General features: G+C 37.0%; 5 protein-coding genes across 7 annotated transcripts; 3 read left to right on the top strand and 2 right to left on the bottom strand.

Annotated features, from left to right (window-relative positions):
* Nucleotides 1-3,033: 3,033 nt before the first annotated feature.
* Nucleotides 3,034-15,152, bottom strand: LOC120016721 (methylsterol monooxygenase 1-1-like). 2 transcript variants are annotated; one of them, XM_038869626.1, is made up of 7 exons: nucleotides 15,146-15,152; nucleotides 8,264-8,275; nucleotides 6,613-6,972; nucleotides 5,598-5,920; nucleotides 3,955-4,102; nucleotides 3,834-3,866; nucleotides 3,034-3,434 (listed from the first exon to the last, which is right to left on the bottom strand). In XM_038869626.1, the coding sequence occupies exons 3-7, from the start codon at nucleotides 6,940-6,942 to the stop codon at nucleotides 3,369-3,371; spliced, it is 900 nt and encodes a 299-aa protein (XP_038725554.1). In that variant the 5' UTR covers nucleotides 6,943-6,972; nucleotides 8,264-8,275; nucleotides 15,146-15,152; the 3' UTR covers nucleotides 3,034-3,368. The 2 variants fall into 2 exon arrangements, with proteins under 2 accessions (XP_038725554.1, XP_038725553.1); XM_038869625.1 differs by lacking the exons at nucleotides 8,264-8,275; nucleotides 15,146-15,152 and having other exon boundaries at nucleotides 6,613-7,156.
* Nucleotides 9,745-13,822, top strand: LOC120016723 (uncharacterized protein At4g22758-like). 2 transcript variants are annotated; one of them, XM_038869627.1, is made up of 5 exons: nucleotides 9,745-10,249; nucleotides 10,588-10,804; nucleotides 11,190-11,402; nucleotides 13,338-13,479; nucleotides 13,681-13,822. In XM_038869627.1, exons 1-4 carry the CDS (start codon nucleotides 9,914-9,916, stop codon nucleotides 13,433-13,435), a joined length of 864 nt encoding a protein of 287 aa, XP_038725555.1. In that variant the 5' UTR covers nucleotides 9,745-9,913; the 3' UTR covers nucleotides 13,436-13,479; nucleotides 13,681-13,822. The 2 variants fall into 2 exon arrangements, with proteins under 2 accessions (XP_038725555.1, XP_038725556.1); XM_038869628.1 differs by lacking the exons at nucleotides 13,338-13,479; nucleotides 13,681-13,822 and adding an exon at nucleotides 12,200-12,225 and having other exon boundaries at nucleotides 9,746-10,249.
* On the top strand, nucleotides 15,065-18,594 carry LOC120016724 (protein cornichon homolog 4-like). Its single transcript, XM_038869629.1, has 4 exons — nucleotides 15,065-15,239; nucleotides 16,139-16,320; nucleotides 17,842-17,964; nucleotides 18,099-18,594. Exons 1-4 carry the CDS (start codon nucleotides 15,168-15,170, stop codon nucleotides 18,136-18,138), a joined length of 417 nt encoding a protein of 138 aa, XP_038725557.1. The 5' UTR covers nucleotides 15,065-15,167; the 3' UTR covers nucleotides 18,139-18,594.
* Nucleotides 18,595-18,963: 369 nt separating this feature from the next.
* On the top strand, nucleotides 18,964-21,165 carry LOC120016128 (general transcription and DNA repair factor IIH subunit TFB5-like). Its single transcript, XM_038868750.1, has 3 exons — nucleotides 18,964-19,183; nucleotides 19,889-19,951; nucleotides 20,769-21,165. The coding sequence occupies exons 2-3, from the start codon at nucleotides 19,917-19,919 to the stop codon at nucleotides 20,944-20,946; spliced, it is 213 nt and encodes a 70-aa protein (XP_038724678.1). The 5' UTR covers nucleotides 18,964-19,183; nucleotides 19,889-19,916; the 3' UTR covers nucleotides 20,947-21,165.
* A 338-nt stretch (nucleotides 21,166-21,503) lies between these two features.
* Nucleotides 21,504-23,286, bottom strand: LOC120016129 (60S ribosomal protein L38). The gene is made up of 3 exons (XM_038868751.1): nucleotides 23,186-23,286; nucleotides 21,926-22,109; nucleotides 21,504-21,692 (listed from the first exon to the last, which is right to left on the bottom strand). The coding sequence occupies exons 1-3, from the start codon at nucleotides 23,186-23,188 to the stop codon at nucleotides 21,670-21,672; spliced, it is 210 nt and encodes a 69-aa protein (XP_038724679.1). The 5' UTR covers nucleotides 23,189-23,286; the 3' UTR covers nucleotides 21,504-21,669.
* Between the last annotated feature and the right edge of the window lie 96 nt (nucleotides 23,287-23,382).

Genomic DNA, 23,382 nt, shown 5'->3' with positions numbered 1-23,382 from the left:
TTACTTAATTGTGTCATAATCTGTAGATCCATGTTTTCCTTTATAAACCGACTTATAAGGGAAAGGAAAACCTACATCATATATACAAGGTCAAGCTTGTTGACTCAAACGATGTGAGACAAGAACCATGTTCTCACACTCCACTACACATGTAAGATGTAAATTCAACAGCTCAACATGTAGAGCGGTGGACGATAGTGCGCCTCATCTAGAATGGATTGGGTTGAGCCATCTTAAACCAACGATTTCCAAAAACCATTAGTAAATAAATAAATGAAGTTTTTTCACACAACACGACTAGCTTTCGTGAAAGTTAATGACATAATCACCCCTCATAGGCAGTATCTCAGTCTGGTCCTACTCGTCTTTGACAAAAACCAGGTTAGAGTAGCCCAAATCCTACTTATGTAAAGAAAGGAAAAACCTTTAACACTTTAATAGAACCTTAGGTAGCTAGGAAGTAGATGGAAGACAAGATAATTAAAGAATTAAACCTGGGTTAAGTATAACTAGTGCTCCATCCAATTGTCTTTATTAGTCAATGCCATGTCTTATGAGTCAAATAAGCCAACAGTAGTTGTCCCAACTGTCATCCACCCTTGCCCTTGTTGCCCCCTGCAAACCATGTTTTGAATCTTAAATATATACACCTATCATATATTTTTTTTGATAGTCAAAATGACACCTCGCAAACTCATTACTTGTACTTTCGATATGAATTTAAATTCATACCGTCAAGTTTGTGTGTACTAAAATTTTTCGTTCACAAAGGATTAGGGACTAAAACATGATACATAATACAAGAATTATCGTGTTATTATATTTAAGTGACAGATATCTTAATAGTTTGACGAAGCTAGATTAGCAAGACTTGAAGATCAACTCAGAAGCCGATAACAGAGTTAATAAACTTGTTATTTAGATATTTGATACGAATCTAAACTCAGGTCCACACACACATAAATTTATCGCCCGACTCAGTGCTTGGTAACATTAGTCTACTTAAATTGACATGATTGACCAAATATAGAACATGAATTTTTAAACTTTCAATTACGTACACTCTGGGCTGTGATTATTTTATTGTTTGATGCCCAAAATTCTTTATAAATATATGCTAAAAAAAAAGCAAAAATTGAATAAACATCCCATATGAATTAGACTTAAGAAACTTAAATTAAGGCGAACGATGTTAACCCATCTTAATTTTGCCTCTTTGGTTTGTCAATTGTCAAATCCTTACCAAAAAAAAAAAAAAACGTAACTAAGAATTTCATTGTCCATTCAATTCATTTGCTACAACTTGGGAGTTCTTTCGTCGTTTATTGTTTTTGCCTTAATTATATTATCTCAATTTGTTGTCCTAATTTTGGGCAATCAATGTAGATTGAATGGACCATAAAGGTTATTATATTTAGCAAATGCTAATGGAACTGAAATGTTTTGTGATCTAAGATTAATTGTAAGAACAACATGTTTATCTTCAATAAATCAGTCAAGGGAGACTGCAAGGTGGTAGTTATTTGACCATGATATTCACACGTCCAACCACACCATGCAATGATCTATAATTGGGCTTGTTTGAGAATGTTGTGAGTTGCTGTGAGGTGTAGTGTGGTGCTGTGAGGTGAGTTGAAACGCAAAAAACTGTTTGGCGCATCACTTTTAAAACTGTGGTGCGGTGCTGTGAGGTGCGTTTGGCGTATCTAAATTACGGTTATATTAGATGACTAATAATATTAATATAAAATCACTTAAGGTTTACATTGTACATTAATCTAAAATAAAATAATTGACCTAATTTGATTACGTAGGACAATTCAACATATATTGTAAGCGTTTGGGAATGCTGTGGTGCTGTGAGGTGTGTTGCAACTGAACACAGTTGCAACACACTGCCAAACTCATACAATCTATATACAGTATCAAATAGTTCAAACTCATAATTGAACTAGTTTTGAGTCCTAACTAATTAAGATTTATTGTAATTAGTAGAATTTGACAAAATCCAAACGAATTAATAACATATGGTGTGTTAAAAACAAACATATATAGTTCCACTGTTAAGATCACATATATCCCATATTGGTTAGATAAGTTCCAACTGATGGATATATATGGGTAAAGCTAATCCCCTACATACGACAAAGTCTTTTCCCAAGTTTAGTGAGTTGGGTTTTGACCTGTAATAATTGGGCTTACTCAGTGAGTTGAGTTTCGGCCTATAGTAATTAACTGAATAATAATATTACTGATATGTACGAGAGTGTGGATTTCTAATGCCAATGCAAATTGAAATCTTAATTTGGCGGTTCTTCCTTCTAATGACCGGCATATCTATGATTCTTTTTTCCCAGATGAAGCAGCAGGCATCGGTCCGTAGAACCTATAAAAAAGAGATGGTTGTGGCGCGAAGTACTCTTGTGCACCTACGTCACTCGGCTCGCGCGCAACCCCGCCCCGTTATGTTATGGAAGAATTGAACTTATTGCTGGGCTGGTTATTCAGAGCCAGCAATTGGCTGCCGGATTTCGTCCCGCAACTAGAAGAAGATCGCTTCGGGGGTCACTGTGGCGTGGCTGAATGTAGAGCAGTCCACCCCTACACAAATAATATTACTGATATGTACGAGAGTGTGGATTTCTAATACCAACACAAATTGAAATCTTAATTTGGCTCCAGGAGAATATGCATTTTTAAATTTAAAAAAATCTACATTGATTACACAGGGATGGGGGCCTGCAATCTATCTCCCTGAACTGATTTTTATCACGGCCCTCCATACACATGGTACGAAAAGGCCATCCAGTTTAATCGGCCCAATAATGAAAGCATTGTAGACTGTAGAGGTCACGTCCTTGATATGGCTTGGGCTTTGCCTGCTGTATTTGGGCTTTAGAGGAAGCGGCGACAAGGTAGGATGTGTCCATGGGCCACGTTTCAACTTTGGGCTAGACAAGAACGACCCTCTGTGGATCCACTACGTTGCATGGATCAAGACATCGCGCACACAAAGGATTAGGGACAAAAACATGACACATAATACACAAATTATCATGTGATTATATTTAAGTGACAGACATCTTGGCGGTTTCACAAAGCTAGATTAGCAATACTTGAAGATCAACTCAGAAGCCAAGAACAGAGCTAATAAAACTTTGATTTTACAGGATGTCAAAAGTTACACCACAGCCCCAAATACTAAGACATTCTACCTTTTTTCCTTTCTCCTTCTCTAGATCAGCAATTTCCACTTAACTAAAGTAGCATACTTCATCGAATCATCAGCTTGACACACAGGGTTTCCACCAGTTGTTACCAGTTTGAAGCGTCGCGGGAAGGAAACTACTTGAAGTTGAGTCCAACAGCTAATCAGATTTAACATTGCACAATCCTCCATTCTGCACTCCATTGCTTTCTGATCCCACTTTCAGCTGAAAAGGTTTAACAACGTATTATATTATAGGGGCAAAGAGATGCATGATGCGAGGTAGAAAACAGTGTTCATCATTGCAAGATAATGGGCACTTAATAGAGTACACGCGTCGAGCATCTTCCTAGCAAGACATATTGGACATTAAAAATAGGGGACCCTGGAGCCAGGCATCTCAGCCTAGGATTGAAGAAATCTAACTGAAAAACCAACCTGGTAGAAATATGTTGAAGTAGGATCAAAAAAGTTGACAAGATGCCACAATAACTCATTATGGTCTAATATTGAACAAGGAAAACTTGTCCGATATGTTTGAGAAGAAATTGTCCAGGCAAGCTCTAAACATAATGTTGTGGTAAAAATTAATTTTTCAACAAAAAGAAACATGAAACAGAAGTACCTTTGAAAGTAGCTTCTTCTGATATCGATAGCCCTAATAAGAGAAAATTATCAGACAAATTATTTTCAAGATCAGATTCTACTATAAAAGAAACTAGGAAAATCAAAAACTAAATAATTACCTTGTCAGTTCCATAAATAAAATCACAGTAGGTAAACACAGAAGCAAAGTTGCTGTGACTTTGTCCCCCAACATAATGATGGTAATCATGGTATTCTGCACCACCATAAAATGGAATATATTTTGTGGGAGTCCATGGGAAGTCATATCTGCATAATAACCCGAATTATGATGTCCTTTAAATGTGTCAATGCTGTAAAACCTCAATGCAGAATGTAGATATAGGCCATGAACAGCAACAGATCATGGAAAACTAGGTTGTATAAAAGCACTATGGCTAGAAAAAATTTACAGTTCTCATGCTGCTGATTAGCATATAATATTTCACAGGCAAAAGAGGGAAATCACAAAGTACAGCGACGACGAACCCTGCATCCCTATGTGTCACCAACACTAACTGAAAAGAAGACAGCAATTTTAGCTTCAAGAACAATCGCTCCTCATTTTCCTGATAACAAAAAAAAAAAAGATACTAATATAACCTTATGTTTCACCTTTCCTCACTTTTTTTTCGCTTCATTGTTTTCTTATCTTTTCACCAATGCTAATATCTTTTTTCTCAATTTGGTTATCCAGTGAGAATTATATTCAATTTATAGAGAAACACAAGACGTGACAAGATGGTAACCCTAACTACTTTAGCCCCCAAACTGCACATACCAAAAGTGCGTGTCACCAAGAATCTCCAGCTATCAACAAAACTGTGTTTTTGCTAAAGTTCTTCATATATCATCTCAAAAACTTCTTCATATATCATCACAACTACATCCCAAATTTGCTAGACCTTGTCCTCAATATTCTACAGGAAACTCTAATCAAATATGCCAGAAATTCACAGGACAGAACAACTAAACTAAAACTAGTAGTATATGACTGCTGATATCTAGACCACTGACATACAATGTCACAAAATGGTGAACTAAATTTTGTGCACAGTATTTCACTGATCAGTGATCACAGAAGCAAGCTACAAACGTGACTCCTATAACTTCCCAAAAATCCTCGAAAAATGTATGAGAGTTCCATTGACTATGATATTTAACTAGCATGATAGGCATAAACACAATAAGCGTAATTAAACAGTGTTGCTAAATGGAATAGTGAGCAACTGGTAGTAAACAGTGGCGTATCCCGAAAGACAAAAGTGCATCACATGGACCAAATGGTCACATCAGTCATCCATAGTTAATGATAAGTCTGTCCCAAATATAATCTGGAAAAGGAAATATAAACTAATAAACATGATGCTTTTTACAGAGAATGTCACTCCAACTCTCACGAAAATTAATCGGTATAAGTTGGCAAGTCTCCAAGCTACTTCCCAACCATCTGACTCTCATAGGTTGTAAAAGTAACAATAGCTCCACTCACCCAAAAAAAAAAGTTAGTATAATAAAAAGAATAAGAGAAAAAGGGTTGAAAAGGAAAGACTCGCTCATATACCTTATTAATCAACAAGGAATGCCACTGTGAGGCTACTTAAAATCCAAGCACTTAAATAAGAATTACAGGGTAAAAGAGAAAAGGATAGAAGAAATTCTACAAGTGACAACTGACAAGGTATAATCACAATCGATTAAAGAAGAAAGTCAAGCCTACTGAATTCAAAAGAAAAAAGAAACAAATGAGTGCAGCACACATTACCCGCTATGAGTCTCAATGGCTTCCATCTGCCGCAAAACTATCCACAACCAGAATGTGATCATATGCCCAGGACACATCGCAGGCCCAAGAAAAGAAGGAATTCCCAGGATTAAGACTTCAGACCAATGCGCATAGGGTGCAGCAAAACCAATAGGAGCAGTATATTCATGGTGAACCCTGTGAATTTTCTCGTATCCCCATTTACCATGAAGGAATCTGTGCATCCAGTAGTTGGTGTAATCCTCAACTGTGAAATACACCAACAACTGTGCCATGATCTCCCACCCAGATGGCAATGGCAAACCTGTTCGGATCCCAATCATCTGTAAACCCAAAGAAGAGAAGGAAAAGATGAACCTAAATTACTAAGAATTTTATAACCAACAATGAATTTAAAAGTTTTAAAGAGGGCCTCTTATGGCTAAACTGTCTTATAGCCTATTTAGAAGTAGACGCTTCAGAATAAACATAATTACGCGCCAAAGATAAAGCAAAGAAATAATTAGCGGAAGGAGTGAAGGTTAAGAAATTGACCCAAGATATGGCATGCAATTGTATAGCCTGACCTTCCTAAATAAACAATCAACTGTAATAATCTCAAAAATCAGCATTGAAACAATTGAAAGTAACGGGAGAATAACCCAAAGTCAATGTGAACTTTCAACATATTTGATCATTGATCATGGCGGACATATGAAACCCTAGAGATCCGATTATAGAATTGATAATTTTGCATGGATTAACCGATAAGCTTCATAAAAAGTATAAAATAAACAAAACTAATCAAATGCTCGAATCCACTGGAGAAACATCACGTAAACAATTATAAATTTTTGGTCTCAATAACCGAATTAAGCTTAATCAAGAGAAAAGAAGGGGAGAAAGAACCCATTCCCACTCTTCTATACCCATACATTGCTCGCGCAATGCGAAATGAAGCACAAATCTCCGCAAATCGCCTTCATCGACAACAATTACAGAAAGGGAAAAAAATCCCAAATTGCCGAATACTTACCTCAATAGAGGGGTAGGATACGAGTTGCAGAGGCCCGACAGCAAGGAAGAACACGATCATGACATCCTTGTAACACCGAAACATTTCAGAAAGCGTAAGTCGCACTTTGGGCTGAATCTTATACTTCTGAAATCCCAGAGATCTCATGAGCTCGACAACAACCAAAGGTAGAGGAGCAATAGAGAACACCAAAAAGAGGAACAGAATGTTGTGGCAGTAGAGGAAATAATCAGATTTCTGGGCCGAATAATTGAACCACAAAGTCTCCGCAAACGTCAAGTTCCGGCCAAGGGCCGCCGCAGCGTCATCGATGGTGGCGTACGGCAGCATTGACGTGCAGATTTGAGAGAGAGAGAGAGAGTAGGATTACAGATAAGCAGAATCCCTCGCCCTCAGAAGACACGAGGGACGGAGCGAGTTAGTTAAATATATGCGGGAAGTTTTGAATCATAGCTGTGAGTGGTGACTGAGATAAACCAACATTCGGCGGACGCATCTCTGTATATATTATATTATAATGGTTCATTCCAGTCCCAATGCCAGTGCCAGGTTTGTTGTTTTGTTTTTTGCTTATGAGTAAAAACAATATTATTATGGCTGGTGTTTGGAAGCATGCATCCATTAAATAGTAAAAAAATATAAAAAAAAAAGTTGGGCAAGAATATAATCTCCTTTACTCTTCTTGGGCTCTGTAAATTAATTGCATTTAGTTTATGTTACGTCCTCCATGCAAGCTAGTTCTTCCGAGCGCCAAGTACTCGATACGATAAGACAGTAGATCTGTTTGGGCCACACCACGTATTATGGATGGCGAAGCACGACGCCCCCTGGGCGGCCGGCCAGCATCGGCACCACCCACTGAGCGCGCGGCTCCTATACAACAAATTTTTAAGGATATTTTGGTTATATATTGTCCGTAAAATTTAAATGCACTATAAATATCATCATTGTGAAATCGAACAAATCTTTGTATCCAAAGGGAGTTTTTAAGAGAGATTTTATAACTTCATCAATAAAAATTATCATTATCGTCCATGAGTATAGGTAAGATTGGTCGACTCACGTATAATTGTTTTTTCTTGTTTATAATTGATTTTTCGTTTTTCAACTTCCCTACTTTTTTGCATAAGTTATTTGTTAATCGTATTAATCATGAATGTCTTTGACTATTTCCATAAGACAAAATTATGAACCTTTAATTCACGCAAACTCCAAATACTTTGAACTTCTCACTCTCCAAAAATCTGATAAAGTCAATTGTGTTGATGCAAAAGGTTAAACCTGATTCCTCCGGCTAAAAGTATTCGTCCACTTATTTAGGTAATACATCCTTTTGACATTTCACTGTGACCCAAAGATCAAAAGGCTGCATCAAAAGCTAGTTAATGGCATTTTCGGCTAAAAGAGCATTTCAATGATTTACAGCCAGAGTAAAAGAAATGAAGGAAAAAAAGCTGAAGATTAAATGATGGGGTGGGCCTTGACTTCAATTACAGTGTGTGATTGGGCCCCCAATGATTCGTCATATTTTGATATAGTGGGCTCTAGATATAGAATTATAGATGATGATGTGATGTGTGCTAAATGATGAGATATACAAGCAACAAGTGCGAAGTGATCAGCATGCGAGCTCCAAAAGCAATCAAGATTCGAGAGAGAGAGAGTGTGTGCGCGCGCATGTAAGTACTGTAGATTACCACGTTTTCTTAGTTTAAAGCAACATATGTCGCTTGATTTCGTTTGTTACATTCACTAATTTCACCAATCATGGTTCAACTTAACCAATGTTAGACACTTGACTAGTGTTATAATAGCATGGGAGCCCATGGCATTATTTTAATTATTAGTAAATGTAGATATATGACTTTGTCTATACATGCATACGCGTGAGCCAATAAGCAAACAAAACATTGAGAGTAATCCGATATATCTATAATGAACTGGTAAATCCTAAGTATATAATATTGTTGATTTGAGTAGGACAAAGATTTTCAACATGATATCAAAACCTATAACTGTCCATTTGTTGGGTCTAATATAGCACAACCCACAAGTGCGGGAGCATTATATATCTCACATCACTTGGACAACTCAAGTCGCTGGGTTTAAAAGAAATTCAAGTCCCTACGGTTTTTCTTAGGCCTAAGTACCATTAAGTGAGACGATCGAGAAAGAATAAAGTTGTGCGGGTTCGATACATTGTCGGGAACAGATAAATCCAAAGCGAATAATACTGTTGATGTGAGTAGGGTTTGATTTTTAACAAGTACATGTCTTAAAAAAAAAAAAAAAAAAGGCCATGTGAATACATGGGCTGGGGTTAGGTTTGGGTTTATTGATAGTGTACAAACATAGTAATATGGGCTGGAAGGTCCCTCTAAAGCAAGCCCAACAACATGCTTAAAAGATCCGTTGGGCTTCCCTCAGTACAAGTCCCCTCCGTCACATTCGAGCAATTGTCCAATGGGCTACCCTGCCAGCCCATTTGACAAAACATGTAACAATGAAGCCCAACCGAATTAATGGACAAGGTCAAGACTAACCAAGAGAAGCCCAAGCATATCAGTGATTTACCCTTTTTACCCTTCACAATTTAGTAAATTACAATGAAGGATAAAGCTTGCAGGCTGTGCCTAATGAAATAGTTGAAGATTGAAACTATGTTTTAAAAAAGATTCATTGGTTGCAGAATGAGGTAAGGAGTTGTCTTGGTTGCCAATTAAGGTATTAAAACATTATCATTCCCATCATCTTTTACAATTTTACCTACCAATCCAACTCAATTAAAATCCACATCAAAAAAAGACATTGAATGCTTGATATAAAAGGACCCTCCGGTCCACTGATTTCCATTCTTTCTGCCTGACTGTTAGGTATGCAATTAAAAGCATATATTTGGTGATAAAGAGCTTCTCATTCACGGACAATAACATAATAAATGCATACGCAATTATGCATGCCGCATGCCGCATAAGATATAACACAAGCAACCATAATATTTCATGAAGATTCCAAAAAATATAATCTCAAAAACATCCCTGCAGTATATGATACTTATAGGAAATAAAAATTGGTATTTCCAGACCGACCATTCTCGATATATAAATACACACAACAGAAAAGAAAGGTTGCTCGTGACAGTACTCACAAAAATTGAACCCAAAAGAAAGAAGAGGCATTGAAACACAGAGCAGTTACTTTGACGGGTAGCTTACCATACACGCAACCTCCAAGTTCCAAGTCCAACGACATTCACCTTCTTCTTAAATTCCCCTCCTTCACTCCCCACGAACAACAGATTATGTCAGGGAGAAATCTCCGCCGGAGACTGCGAGTCAACGTCTCCCATGGCCGGAATACTAGGCCTCCTAAACCGTCGCCGTCTTCACGGAGGCGGACGTCCCCGCCGATGCCGAAATCGGCCAAGTATGCAAAGCCTCAGAGGATTATGAAGCGATGCTACTCCGACTCTATGCTGTTGAGTTGCAACGGCGAAGGTGTTAGCGATGATCAAGAGGGCAGTAGGTTGGGATCCGATCGTGGAGATTTCGGTGGTAGTGTTGGAGTGCTGTATCGTCCGCAGACTTGTACGGACGTGTTTGCATCGACTTCTTCGTTGCCGGGAATCTCGACCGAGGTACACGTCAACTTTGATCATGTTCATTGTTGATTCTGAGATTAATTTTACTTCTGTTTGATTCCGTGATTGGGATATGAAATCTAATTGGTTTCGGAGATTGTTTGGCTTAGGTCATTGAAGCCCTTTTAATCGTCTATTCTGGTCAAAATTGTAATTAGTGTATCGATAGCATTCGTTCTATCATCTATGTCTTAAAATTTTCTTCCTGCACAAAGATCATCTCTGAATGGAAGAAGATTTCTCTGTTTGGCAAATATCAAGCAATGTGACTTTGTACTTTTATTGTTGATTCATTGGCTAATGAGTGATTAATTTGGGTGTTTTATGTACTTTAGGGGATCCAGGGTTACAAGAAAGATGCAAAGGTGGTGGTAAATGTAACAGTTGAAGGAAGTCCAGGACCTGTTCGGACCATGGTTAAATTGGGGTGTTGTGTGGAGGAGACAATCAAGCTTGTCCTGAAGAAGTACAGCGAAGAACAACGATCCCCGAAGGTTGACAAAAATTCACCATCCTCATACGAATTGCATCAGTCCAATTTCACCCTTCAATGTAAGTATATAATATGTTAAATTAAGCCTTGCAAATTCTTTTACTTGAATTTTGTTGCTTCAAAGAAGATCTGGATTTAGTATTGTTAGTTTCAGTTGGGTTTGCGAATTGACAGAGTTGTGACATTCCAATTGTGCCAATTCCTCGTCTTCTATCCTAGCTGACAAATATTAGTATGAACAAAATTCGAATATAGAGATGATTGATGTTCCTTGAACTCCCATTCAAGACGACGGCTGTTTGTTCTAGTATGATTTTGAGAAACTTTTGATTAATTAACTCTGTTTTGTCCAGTGTGAAATTCTTCTAAGTAGTTTTCTTATACAGTACCCCTACCATGGATGCCATTACAGAGGCTAATGAATTTTGTGTTTTTCTTTGACAGGTCTAGATAAATCAAAATTGATTGGGGAAACTGGTAGCAGAAGCTTCTATCTCCGACGAATTAGTAGTAATCTTAATACAAACAAAGCATCAAGTTCTTTGACCTCGGATATTGCTCCAGCAGGAACAAGCTCACCTCCAGCTGTTCAGCCGACCATAATTTTATTCTCGGCTTTCATTGCCCGGAAATTCTGTAAACTCATAAGAAGAACCGGTAAGCTCTTGAAGCTCTTGATTTGCATTAGATGAGCATGATAATTGATCAAGATGATCTCACTTCAATTTTCTAAGAGTAATGCGTCATATTATTTGGTTACTCTTAACATCATCACACTCTGTAATTGCAGTGAGTCTTTCTTTCCTCCCCATTTTTTACCATTTCCCTTTCTGCTCAAAAAATTTATAGAAGAATGAAAGAAAAATTTTAGTTTGAGTATTCACGTTTCTGGGAAAAAATATTGTGCGGTGTGACCGACCAAAATTTTCTTGCTTGTGAATGTAAGATAAGAATAAAGAATGTCAAGTTTCAAGGCGATGGATAGGAATACTCTTTCCCTCTGACTTCCGGATGCCTGACATGGATTAGAAAAGAGAATAAATCATATAATTATGGGCGTTAATTAATTTTATTAGAGGGTGAGGGTTGGTCTTTCCCTGTCGAGTTTAACCCCGTGTCAGATGTTCAAATAATAAATTTGTATAATATCGTTTTTAGTTTAAAAAAGGAGCGTGGGTCGGCATGTATGACATCGACAAACATGGTCGGTTACTGTTAGCATTTGGACTGACGAATGCGTTGATGTTTGCTTGTGCTAATAGTTCTTGCACACTACTTATTATACACGTAGCATCATGCTCCATTATAATCCAACATAGTAATCTGTTTATGCGTCCAAGTACTTTTGTGGCTGTCCATTTATCTCCGAATCGGTATAATAATTGTATTAAAGAAATCGGATTCAGTAACGGACACACTTTAATGGGGGGCATGGTGATTTCACTTTTCCGTAGAGACTGATTGAATAACCAGAAAGAAGAAGAAAAAGACTGATTGAAAGTGAATGCATAGAAGTGACTGCCATTACCAAGGCAAGGAAATCTAATTCAGAGATTGAGAAGCCCCTTGTGAGTTGTGTCTATTGGTGGTAATTGTTTGTTTGTTTGACATATAAATACGTATGACAAAACTAGCGAGATTGTACTTCAAATTTTAAATCATTCATGCTAAGACTTTATTCCACGTCGAATTGATATAATTCAACCAAGTGATATATGAATAAAGATTCAGTCTCTTTCATACAACTAACACGTTTTCTAAGCCTTAGAATAAATGACGATGGCCCAACAAAAACAAAGTGGTGTGAGCCTTTGACCAAAACAGACAACATTAATGTGTAGTGTTTGGGCTAAATTTCTAACAATTTCCAACGACTTATAAATTGAGATAACACATTAGTTCTGGCATACGACCAGCGAACATCTAAGCAGTCCTTGGTCCATTGAGACATAAAAAATGGCCCATTATTGAGCGGCCCAGAAAATTTTCAATTGTCCAACCCAACCCAACACAGTATTTACTCCATTAAACTACGATGGTCCTCACTCCTCGCTCACCTTTTGTGGTTTAGGAAGCCACGCCGTTACTAGTTTACTACTACTCGGATACGAATCCTTATACGATAAAAGCCAACCAGCGGCGTATATCGACAGATTTCAGTAACTGGCCCCCCGTTAACGACTTACAGGGACTGCAGTTTCGTGGAACCTTCGTGGTTTGTCTCCATGGGTAGAACAAAAATAGAACACTTGTGACATGCATGACGTTAATAGCGGCTCTCCGCACCCACAGCTGCATCAGCATATATCTCTCTCTCTTTTTCAAGGTTAAAACATCCTCCCGCCATCAACACTCGTGATAGTGAGAATCTCACCAACCATGATTTCTCGATCGGCTACCAATCCAAGACGACATGACTACTCTAGTAGGGCCCGCGAGAGCTACCCGAGGAGGCTACAGACCTTCCCACCGGAACGCCGTCCAGGTGGGATCATATCTGTGCCCGGGAAGAACGGCGCCGTCTCGCAAACACATAAACTGACCAAGTTGCTGCTTAATGTGAACATTGAGCGGACGTTTGGGCCTGTGCAGGTGGTGATGTCGATGGAGGATACTGTGAGGGATCTGATCAAGGCGGCGGTGGAGATTTATGCCAAGGACAAGAGGAGGCCGTTGTTGAATCAGACTGATCCCGACTTGTTTGAACTTCACTACTCCCAGTTCAGTTTGGAGAGTAAGTGTTAGAATTTCAATTTAATTAGCTAATTATTTTATTTTTTAGGTAAATCGCAGTATTTTTTATCCCAATTATTCCAAATATTATGGATCATCACGTGGTATCGACAATTTTAACATGGATTATATGCGTCATATCACTGTTTGATTATGTGGTGGATGGATTGATCATTTACCAATTTTGTGTTGGGTTGTGCAGGTTTAAGGGCAGATGATAAGTTGATAAGCTTAGGATCTAGGAATTTCTTTCTGTGCATGAAGCCATTTGCTTCTTCATGCTCTGAGGAAGCAAAGATGGCAACCCAAACCTCCTTACCCCTCACAAGGTTAATGGATTTCTTGCTATAAATCAAGACCAACACTCGCAACGTTTTATGAACAGAATCCCTATCCATCAATCTCCAATTAGCAACTATGGGTATTCCCATGCCTCTTGTCTTCTGCCATAAAATGTATTTAGTTAGGCTTTTCATGTTTCATAGTTAATCCTTGTACATTAATACGACATAAAAGCAAAAAGTATATATTTTCAATTATAAGAATAGAATACACATCACTAACTAACGAGTGGTGGCTCAATTGACAATCGATTAGATTAAACGTATTTGTGCCCAAGATTCGATTACAATGAAAAACAAATTTCTCTATGATATTTCAAAAAAAAAAAGAAAAGAATAGAGTACAAATCACCCCAAATAATTAGTATTACTTTAAATATCAAATCAATATCTGTTAATTATTACTCTAAATATCCAAATCAACCTAGAAAACACCAAAATCAAAGCACAACATTATAGGAATCTTTAAGTACATATCCTGGAAGCAATCCAATTTCCTTAGAACCACATAAAGGAATAAAAATTACAATTCAATTTTTAGTAATATATACGGGGCGGGTTGACCTACCCAGGATCCTGACCCGGCCCCGACAAACATCTGACGGGATTTTAAATTAAAAATTTATTTGGTAATGGACAATTTTGACCATGTCAATGAAAGATGACAAATAATTGCTTAAGGGGTAAATTAGGATTTTCAAGAAAACAAATGTTGAAACTCAATATTTAGAGCAACTCCATTGGTAAAAAAATATCAAGCATTTCAAAACTATTCTCTCTCTTTTCCTCTTTTTTAGGTGACATAATTTAATTGAATAAGTGGATCCCATAATATATACTATTCATCAACACTTCATACTTTTTAACGTGGAATTTTTACTGATCCCGTCAATGTCACGTGTCAATTAAATAAGTGAACGGATTTAGAATACGAACGGGACAGTAAACGATCCCCTTTCCAACACTTCAAACTTATTTCTCTATTTTTCCTCTTTTATTTTTCATCAACAATATACAACAACAATATACATCATTTCTCTATTTTTTCTCTTCAAACTCACCTCTCTCTTTACTATTTATCAACAATATACATATTTCATATTTCAAGTATCATTTTTTACAACAACTTATAAAATAAATGTTATTATAAAAAAAATATCTTTAAATATTTATTTTTATTCATTATAGATTTTTCATAAAGTTGACTTTTAAATAATGTGTTATCAAGTATCCATTGCATTGGAGTTGCCCTTAGGAAACTAGTTCGCGTGCGCAACTCGCACTTCCCTGTCGAACCCAGATTAGGGTGGCTAGAGCTAGACGAAGAGAGAGAGAGAAGCAGAGCAGCATGGGAGATCTCTACGTATGGCTCATCTCCTTCTTCTTCATCATAGCCCTCATAGTCATGATTGTCTTCCAGGTCAATTCCTCTCTCTCTCTCCCCTATTGTTACTGTTTTGCGTGTGATTTTTCTGTTAAAAATTGATACCAAATTGGACATTGATAGTTTCGCATTGTACTTCTATTGCATCATGACTTTGAGCCAGGAACTTTAGTGTTGTGTTCACAACTAGGGTTCTCTGCTGATTTTTTTGGGGGTGAAAAAAAACACTTTATTGAGTATAAGGGCATCAAGTAAATGCTAAGCCTATTAGTATAATCAGTAGGGCTATCTAGGCGTGTTGAATTAGTGAAAACTGAAATTCGTTTGTGGGTTCTTATCTTGTGCGTGTGATTGATACCTGCAAAGCTTCAGCCTTCATGTTGGGTTTTGAATTTGCTTCTAAACAATTTGTTCAACGTCCATGCCTTGTTGATAAATTGTTGCCCTAGAAAATATTTCTTAGTTTTGTTTGATTTTAAGGAAATTTCTTATGTTGTCTTTTTTTATGGTTCACTTTTGATCCAGTTTGATTGAGTAGTTAGATTGTTTTTATCAGTTCATGGTTCCAAGTGATGAACTGCCTTGGTAGTGGTGAGTAGTGTGGATGATTATGCAAATTGTCGATGGAGCAATTGGGTTTTGTAACTGATTATAATGGTAAAGCCTATTTATCAATGTCACAAATAGCTTGTTTAGAACATCTATTTGGTGATTTTGGGATTTTGTTTCAAAGAGGTAGAAGTGATTAGCATTTACTAACTTCTGTTGCTCTTGAGAACTGAATTTAAAACTGCTGAATTGTTGTTCCACCACTGTTTTCTAAGGCTTATGGTGATGTTGGTATCTAAGGATTGTCTTTTGTTATATATCCACTATTGTAAGGTTTATGATAAAGAATAATGGGATTTAACAGCTTAGGAAATTTTTTTGTGCAGCTCATGTGCTTGGCAGATCTAGAATTTGATTATATTAATCCTTATGATTCTTCATCTCGGATCAACAAAGCAGTTTTGCCCGAGTATTTCACGCAAGGAGCTCTTTGCATATTATATCTTATAACAGGGCACTGGTGCATGGCGCTGGTTTGTGCTCCATATCTCTACTACAATGTTAGGCTGTAAGTTTTCTCTTGCCCTTTATTCAATTCAATGATTTTTTTTGCTTTTATTTTTTGAAAATATAACGTGTTGGAGAAAGACATGTAATTATTGTATACTATAGCCTAGGGCAAATAGTACATGTTGTGGAGGCATGACATGAATATTAACATGATAGTTCAATGGAGATGAAAGAGTGTAAGGGAGATTTAGGCATCCAGGGCCAATAGTTTTACAATGGATTTCTTTAAGGCTCATCGGAAGATTTTGAGGGACAATATGCTTTGAATTTTGAATAGTTTCATGCAAGTGGAAATTTCATTAGTTATTTGAATGCAACTTTTATCACTTAAAAGATGGATGCGCCGGACATACAAATTGTTATGCAAAGTCTAGTTTATTGCGCAAAGGAGACTGATACCTAGGCCTTATCAAAATCTCTTTTTGAGAGGAAGACAAAATTTAATTGCTTTGTTAATTGAAAATGAGGTAATGAATTTTGTGCTTGGCATGGAGAAAATATGTGATCATATGAACTGGAAATTCTTTATTACAGTATGTTTTATCTCATCTGTCTCCTTTTCTAGTATGATTGTGGTTAGTTTCAGGGTATTTCAAGTATTCTTTGGAAGGAGAAGAAATTTTGAACTTATCCAAAATTTTTTTTACTTACCCAAAAAAGAAAAGAAATTATGATTTTCCTTCTTCTTTTTGTGAAAGACACCAGTTTCTTTTGTGGCATGAAGAAGAGATGAATTCTTTAACTAATATGCATCTTCCTTTGCTTGATTGGTGAAAGTGCAAAAGTGAACCTCAGTAAATGTGCATTGATACTATAAAGCAAATTGGAAGAGATGAGTTCTGGCTAAGATGATGGATTTAAGATGGGCTGTCTTCCTATTAGGTTTAACTTTGGGGCAGAGTGGAAGGAAATTAAGTGTGGGCTGTATAATGATGAATTTCTAGTGACCACCTTCAAGATGAAGAAGAGAAATACTTATAAAAAGAAAAAAAGAAGAGAATGTCTTTCGAAGGGTTGAAGATTGACTTGTGGAAAAGCACCTTATCAAAGTTATGGGTTTACTTAATGTCTTTATATCATATCATATGCTATCGTCTCTGGCAAAGAGACTAGAAGGCATTCAAATAAGATTGTTATGGGTAGTTTGTCCTTTCTAATATTTACTACATCTTTTATATACTTTGTTGTAAACCTATGCATAGCGTAGGACGACTACGATAGCAAATGACAGCAAGTATCTTCCTACTCTGGTAATTGAATTATCAGTTATAATTTGTGGTTCCGTCTGATTAAATGTGATAGATGATGCAATTAGTGAGTATTAACTTTGCTTTCCTAATTACATCCCATTCACTGCTATCCGTAACATTATTTGCCACAATGTTTATTGCCTGCTTTTTGTTGGGTTGATCACGATATAGTATAGTATGTTTGAACGTACTAGTTTTCTAAGTTGTCTGCTGCATATGATTCAATACAAGATTGTTCACTCATGCTAACTTCGCCCTTTTGTTGTTAGTTATACTCAAAAACAACACCTCGTGGATGTGACTGAGATATTCAACCAGCTTCATTGGGAAAAGAAGCAACGACTTTTCAAACTTGGCTATCTTATCATTAACCTATTCCTTGCCATATTCTGGTATTGTGACCCGTTCAAGAGTAAAAAATTATTGTCACACACACACACACATTCATACGTTACTATTGTAATTGTTATTTGGTCCCTCTGGAAAGAGTTCTTAGCTTTTGAATTTTGATTGTGCATTGTTGTAGGATGATCATGACTGCATTGGAAGATCATGATGATTATTAGCTGCTGAGGACTTCTCTACTGGGTCTTGATGGGAACTGGGAAGTAGTGGATTCCATAAGCTTCTTCCTTGTTTGAGTGGGTAGAACTATTTTGCTGCCTTTTTGGACAAGGGATCTGTTGTAACTGCAATAGTTAGTATTCCATGTTTGGAGGATTAATATTGGATACTTGTTTGATTTTTTGAAGTATAATTTCTAGGCATTATACCTTTCCCGGGGTTTGTCCAAGAAGTCTAGTTATATGAGGCATGTGGCTTGTTTTACATTTCGTTTACCTCTTTTTCTACAACGAACTACCATCTGGCTTTGATGCCATATGGGGAAGGTATAAGGCCTGGCTTGTGACTTTGGACTGAATGTATATGTACACCTGTAGTAGAAAACAGTTGCCATAATTTATTTGGATGGGATTACTGCACGAATATACTGTTCAATTTACTTTTTGGAGTGATTTGATGGAACAAGTTTTGAGCAGCATCCTTTTGTTATCAGTTCCGGTTTTTTTTTTTTTTGGTGGTAAGCAGGGCCGTAGGAGTGGAAAAAAAAAGGGTCATGGGTTGAACAAATTAGATTATCTGGATGGAGCAGTGTTTTGCCACCTTTACGGTAGTAGGGGTGTGGGACTCGAATCCATAGCTGGGAGGTGATGGTTTATTGGTTTATAACTTCTAAGTGTCGGTCTAACGCTGTAAATTTATGAATTAAAAACTATAATTAATTAATTATGTTTTAATTAATTTAAAATAATTAGTTAAATTAACAATTGATGGTATTTAGTAGCCCAAGAGGCGAAAAGCCCAAACTATTTAAGTATAATACCCAAAAAAACGTTAACCCAACCCAGTCGATGTGATTATGCGACTCCGTCACTTGTCTACTTCACCAAATCTTCTCGCAGGTCGCAGCGACGTAGCCCCCGGTGTTCTCCCGAGACGGTGCTCCTAATAGCTTATCACTTGTTGCTTCAAATCCGTTTACTCTGATTCGTTATTTGCGAGGGCTAACGACGGTTTCTGATCTCCCTTTGTTTTTCTTCCATCTATCAGGTATTTCGTCAATTCAAAGAGTAGGTTCGTAGAATTCTGGTGTTATTTGAATTCTTTATAGATTTTCTTTGGAAAATAATTCCATTTGTTGAGGGGATGTTTGATTTTGAAAATCGATTGAGCTTTTATTGTTGCTGTAGTTTTCGATTTTTTTCTTGTCGCAAATTGTTATTGGATCATCGCGTTTGTATATAGTTCAACAATGTGGATGATAAGATAAGATTAGCACAAGTGACTGCATCAACGACCTAAATAATAACCTATATACATTAAGGCTTGGCATAAGCTAATCTGTACAAATATCTGAAACTACTTCCATTTTTGAACTTTTTATTGAAGATTGGGGAATATGAGAATTAGGGTGCGGTGGCTTAATCCAAGAAAAATCATGATTTAAGAGAGAGTTGATTGACAAGATCCAATTCTTGGTTTTCCCAAACAACCAATAGAATGTCCTCCAGTTCAGCTCAAACGAAACCTGAATCTTAGTCTAATGTTATTACTTAATTGTTACTTCAAGTTGGAAAGCAAGACCGAATATCTGAAACTATTTTGGATGATATGTGAAAGCAAATTTGGTACACAGTTGAGTGGCAGGGACCTTTCTGCTCTTTTGTGGAAAGTATCTCTGTGAACTGTGGATTGCGGATAGTTTTTATTTGGCAATGCTCTTCTCTCATGTTTTATATGATTTTCTTGTTGCAGGTCAAAGTTCTAGCATTCCTAATACAGGATGGTTAATGCTACTAAAGGACTCTTCATTTCCTGGTATATATATATCCTGAACTTCTATTATTGGTACTTCTGCATATATATCATTAATGAGATAATTGTGTGATTCACGTTATGAGCGATTTTACGTCCATTGAAGCTGTAAAAGACTCTAGCATAGAAGAATATGAGAAGTGCAAGTGCTTATTTTGTTGAAAGAATATTCGACTTTGAGCTTTGGAAAAAAAAAGCTTATTGAACTCTACATAACTTTTATCATATATTTATTTAGGCATCCCCAGGTTTTTGGCATTAAGGGTTTGATGGTGATGATGAGCTTTCGCAGTATAACTTCTTTTTAACATATCATCTATGTGTTTCCTTTTTAGTTCAGCTCCCCTTTGTTAGTTTGGAGGTTAGCTTCATCTCAGTAGGAGTCCAGTAGTTGTGTGCAACATTTAGTGTATCAACTCTTAGCCTAACTGATTAAGAGGGGGACTTCTTTCTTTGGAGGTCGTGATTTCAATTTCTACCGAGTCCGTACATGGAATTACCATGTGCTTGCCTGGCACACGTGGTTTGCGGGCTATTGCGCGGACCCATAGGTTTACCAATGCACAACCGATGGGTAGTGATTGCGGGTTCCCATATCATAAAATTAATAGGTGAAACAACTAACAAGCACATATTTCCAATCTAGTATATGTAGAGAATTCACAATTTGCTATTTCTGATGGTGATGAGTATACCATAGGTGTGATAACTGGAAGTTGTTGATTTAACCTATTTGCATGGACAGGTCCCAAGCATTGTATAACCATGATATCTATTGTTAGCACATGTCCAAGCTGAAGAGCTCTTCTTTGTATTGCAGTGACATACCCATGGCACAGTTCATTATCAGCCTGAATGCTTCTCTACCGGCTTCCCAGAGGTTCATTATACACATCTTGGATAGCACTCACCTCTTTGTTCAACCCCAGGTGGCTGTAATGATCCGGAGTGCTATTTCCGAGTTCAGGGACCAAAATTCCTATGAGAAACCTGCTTAACCATATTTTGTTTCCCGGAACAGCTAAGTGACAGCATCAGTACTCGCTCGAGCTCAATGTAAGGGTTAGCAATGATATAAACAAATGTATATCTGTACCTGTGGTCAAGCTTATATTTTGTTTTTCAACTTTCATGTGGGTGAGTAACGAGTGGCCACCCACAGTATGCAACGGGTGGTATTAATTTTATCTGGCGCAAATTGGGCACTCTTTCTGAAATTGCCTGTGGAACCGTCTTGACGCTCGCTTGTATTAGATGGAGATGGTTTTTACTCCCATTTTTTCAATTGCATGAGCTTTCCTAGGCTCCTAGCTTAAAAATACATATTGTGAACACGAATATGGCTTTGTAAACTTTTGAGTCGAGTGTCTAAGAAGTCGGTTTAAAGCTAATCACAACCCATAAATACAATTTAAAAGCGTTATATGTGCGGGGTGTGGCAAATTCAGAATGATATATGTGGCACCTCAATGGTAGGAACCCCACTTCGGTCAGAACATATTAATCCCCTCCAATGAATGAAAGTATGAAACAATGTGCACCAGAACAACCCAAATGAAAAAAGAAGCGTAAATTGAGTAAATTAGTCAGATAAACATGTAGGGATAAAAACAATTCCAGTCTACTTAATCCAACACATATAAATTTCATAAAATAGTTATAAAATAGAATATCTCGACAACTCAATACGCTTCAAAAACTCGGTAACTCTAGCAATTTCTTCACAGATCTTGCACGCTCAAACCTACAAGCAAAACAAGTGAGTAAATAGCTAGAAGTGAGCTGATGTCAACCATGCATCATAAAGCGGAAAAACTCAGTTGATTCCCTCCAGGTTATGAGTAATTTGAAAGCCAGATCATATTAAGAATATGATAGCAAGTGTTTGCTCCAAAAAAAAAAACAATGATCATCAACCATATGTTTCTATTACACTCCCAGACAAGAATATATATTTGACAGGAATAGTAAATCTACCTGGAGGAAGAGACTGCTTCAACTTGTCAGCCTTTTCCGTGTCAAATACACAGAGTGTATACAGGTACCTAGAGCATCGAACCTTGAACTTAACAACATCCTTACTCCTCTTGATCTTCACAGAACGAGCATCCTTCCTCCTTGCCGTCAAGAGGAAATCCTTGATTTCGTGGATTTGCTTCGGCTGTTTATCAGAAAAATAAAAAATTAACAAGCTAAGAATTGAAGTCTACCATCCACAAAAAGGTGGTAAAAATTCAATAAGAAGCACAACTATTCAAATGAAACCTCTCACACTACCACTATATAATCAGATATTAGTATCCCTGCAAATAAAACTTCTATTAAACTAAACTGAACACCAAACAGGTACAGCAAATAACAATACAAGAATCCTTTAAAGGTGGGAGTGCACCATTTACTTAACCAGCCAACCTGAGCAAACGCTAGGTAAGTATCCCATGTTCATTTCGAGGTTTAAAGAGTAGGATGAGAAAAATATCAAAATTATGAAGTATAAGCATTAGTGACAGCGAAGCTTTGACAAACTATCACTGAACCACTATATAACATTGAGTTTGAAACCTAAATTCCTAGGTAAATCAAGTCTCAACTCTCAAGTGAATAAATATACATCGTAGTAAGTCTATAAATCCAACTCCAGCAGCTATGAGGGGCAATTAAAATTCTTCTATATGTCAGATTCTCTTGGAAGCAATAGAGATAATGAAAGCCATAATTCAAGTGCCACCCACATATGCCTACAAAATAATCAATCCCCACCAAAAGGAGAATCTTGTAGATCTAGGGTAATATTACTTGAACATAATTAAACCAATTTACTTATATTATATCCTCCATGACATAATCTCTAGCATTGATATCTATCTCAACCATTGCACTGAAAAGATCATTCACCCAGGCAAATGTTCTGCCCCCAAATGGAGCCATGGCATCATTTCTAGCATTGGTACCAATCAAAATTATGCATTTGTCTTGACCACAGTACAGAAATATCATTCAGACACTACAAGTAGAATTCGCTCTTCTTCTTCGACTCTTCACATTATATCTGCTATATAGATAAGGAAAGAAACCCAAAACGAAAATACAATCATTCGATTTTCCATTACTTCTTATGTTTTCGTGGAATTTCTAAGAAATTAAGCATGACAACTGTTTCCACAGAAAAGGTGAAAAAGAAAAACTATAAAGAAAACAAAAGAAAAAAAACTGCGCGTGACCGAAGCTTAAAGTTACCATTTTTCAGATCTTCTACAAAGGAGGCTTGCGGTTGGGAGCGGATTCCTGGTGCTTTGACTCAGTTCGGCTGTATAACGGCATGCCTGATTTAAAACCCTAGTTTAGATTTTGTAGTGAATTTTCCATCTTGCCCCTAATGTTTCCTATTTTAATTTTTTAAGTCCTTCAAACACTTCAGTGGATTATGCCGTTAA

The sequence above is a fragment of the Tripterygium wilfordii genome, chromosome 15 (assembly GCF_013401445.1).
Source record: "Tripterygium wilfordii isolate XIE 37 chromosome 15, ASM1340144v1, whole genome shotgun sequence".
Taxonomy (NCBI): domain Eukaryota; kingdom Viridiplantae; phylum Streptophyta; class Magnoliopsida; order Celastrales; family Celastraceae; genus Tripterygium; species Tripterygium wilfordii.
The sequence above is the reverse complement of the archived record's forward strand: the minus strand, read 5'-3'. Positions and strand labels throughout refer to the sequence as shown.

Coding starts and splice junctions, on each gene's coding strand:
- LOC120016721 (XM_038869626.1), bottom strand. CDS start 6,942: ATGCTGCCGTACGCCACCATCGATGACGCTGCGGCGGCCCTTGGCCGG. Junction 4,103..5,597: donor GCCATTGAGACTCATAGCGG/GTAATGTGTGCT, acceptor GTTATTATGCAG/ATATGACTTCCCATGGACTC. Junction 3,435..3,833: donor AGAAGAAGCTACTTTCAAAG/GTACTTCTGTTT, acceptor AAACCTTTTCAG/CTGAAAGTGGGATCAGAAAG.
- LOC120016129 (XM_038868751.1), bottom strand. Junction 21,693..21,925: donor GAAGCAGTCTCTTCCTCCAG/GTAGATTTACTA, acceptor TTTTGCTTGTAG/GTTTGAGCGTGCAAGATCTG.
- LOC120016723 (XM_038869627.1), top strand. CDS start 9,914: ATGTCAGGGAGAAATCTCCGCCGGAGACTGCGAGTCAACGTCTCCCAT. Junction 10,250..10,587: donor TGCCGGGAATCTCGACCGAG/GTACACGTCAAC, acceptor TATGTACTTTAG/GGGATCCAGGGTTACAAGAA. Junction 10,805..11,189: donor GTCCAATTTCACCCTTCAAT/GTAAGTATATAA, acceptor TTTCTTTGACAG/GTCTAGATAAATCAAAATTG.
- LOC120016724 (XM_038869629.1), top strand. CDS start 15,168: ATGGGAGATCTCTACGTATGGCTCATCTCCTTCTTCTTCATCATAGCC. Junction 16,321..17,841: donor CTCTACTACAATGTTAGGCT/GTAAGTTTTCTC, acceptor TTTTGTTGTTAG/TTATACTCAAAAACAACACC. Junction 17,965..18,098: donor CTATTCCTTGCCATATTCTG/GTATTGTGACCC, acceptor GCATTGTTGTAG/GATGATCATGACTGCATTGG.
- LOC120016128 (XM_038868750.1), top strand. CDS start 19,917: ATGGTTAATGCTACTAAAGGACTCTTCATTTCCTG. Junction 19,952..20,768: donor AAAGGACTCTTCATTTCCTG/GTATATATATAT, acceptor TTTGTATTGCAG/TGACATACCCATGGCACAGT.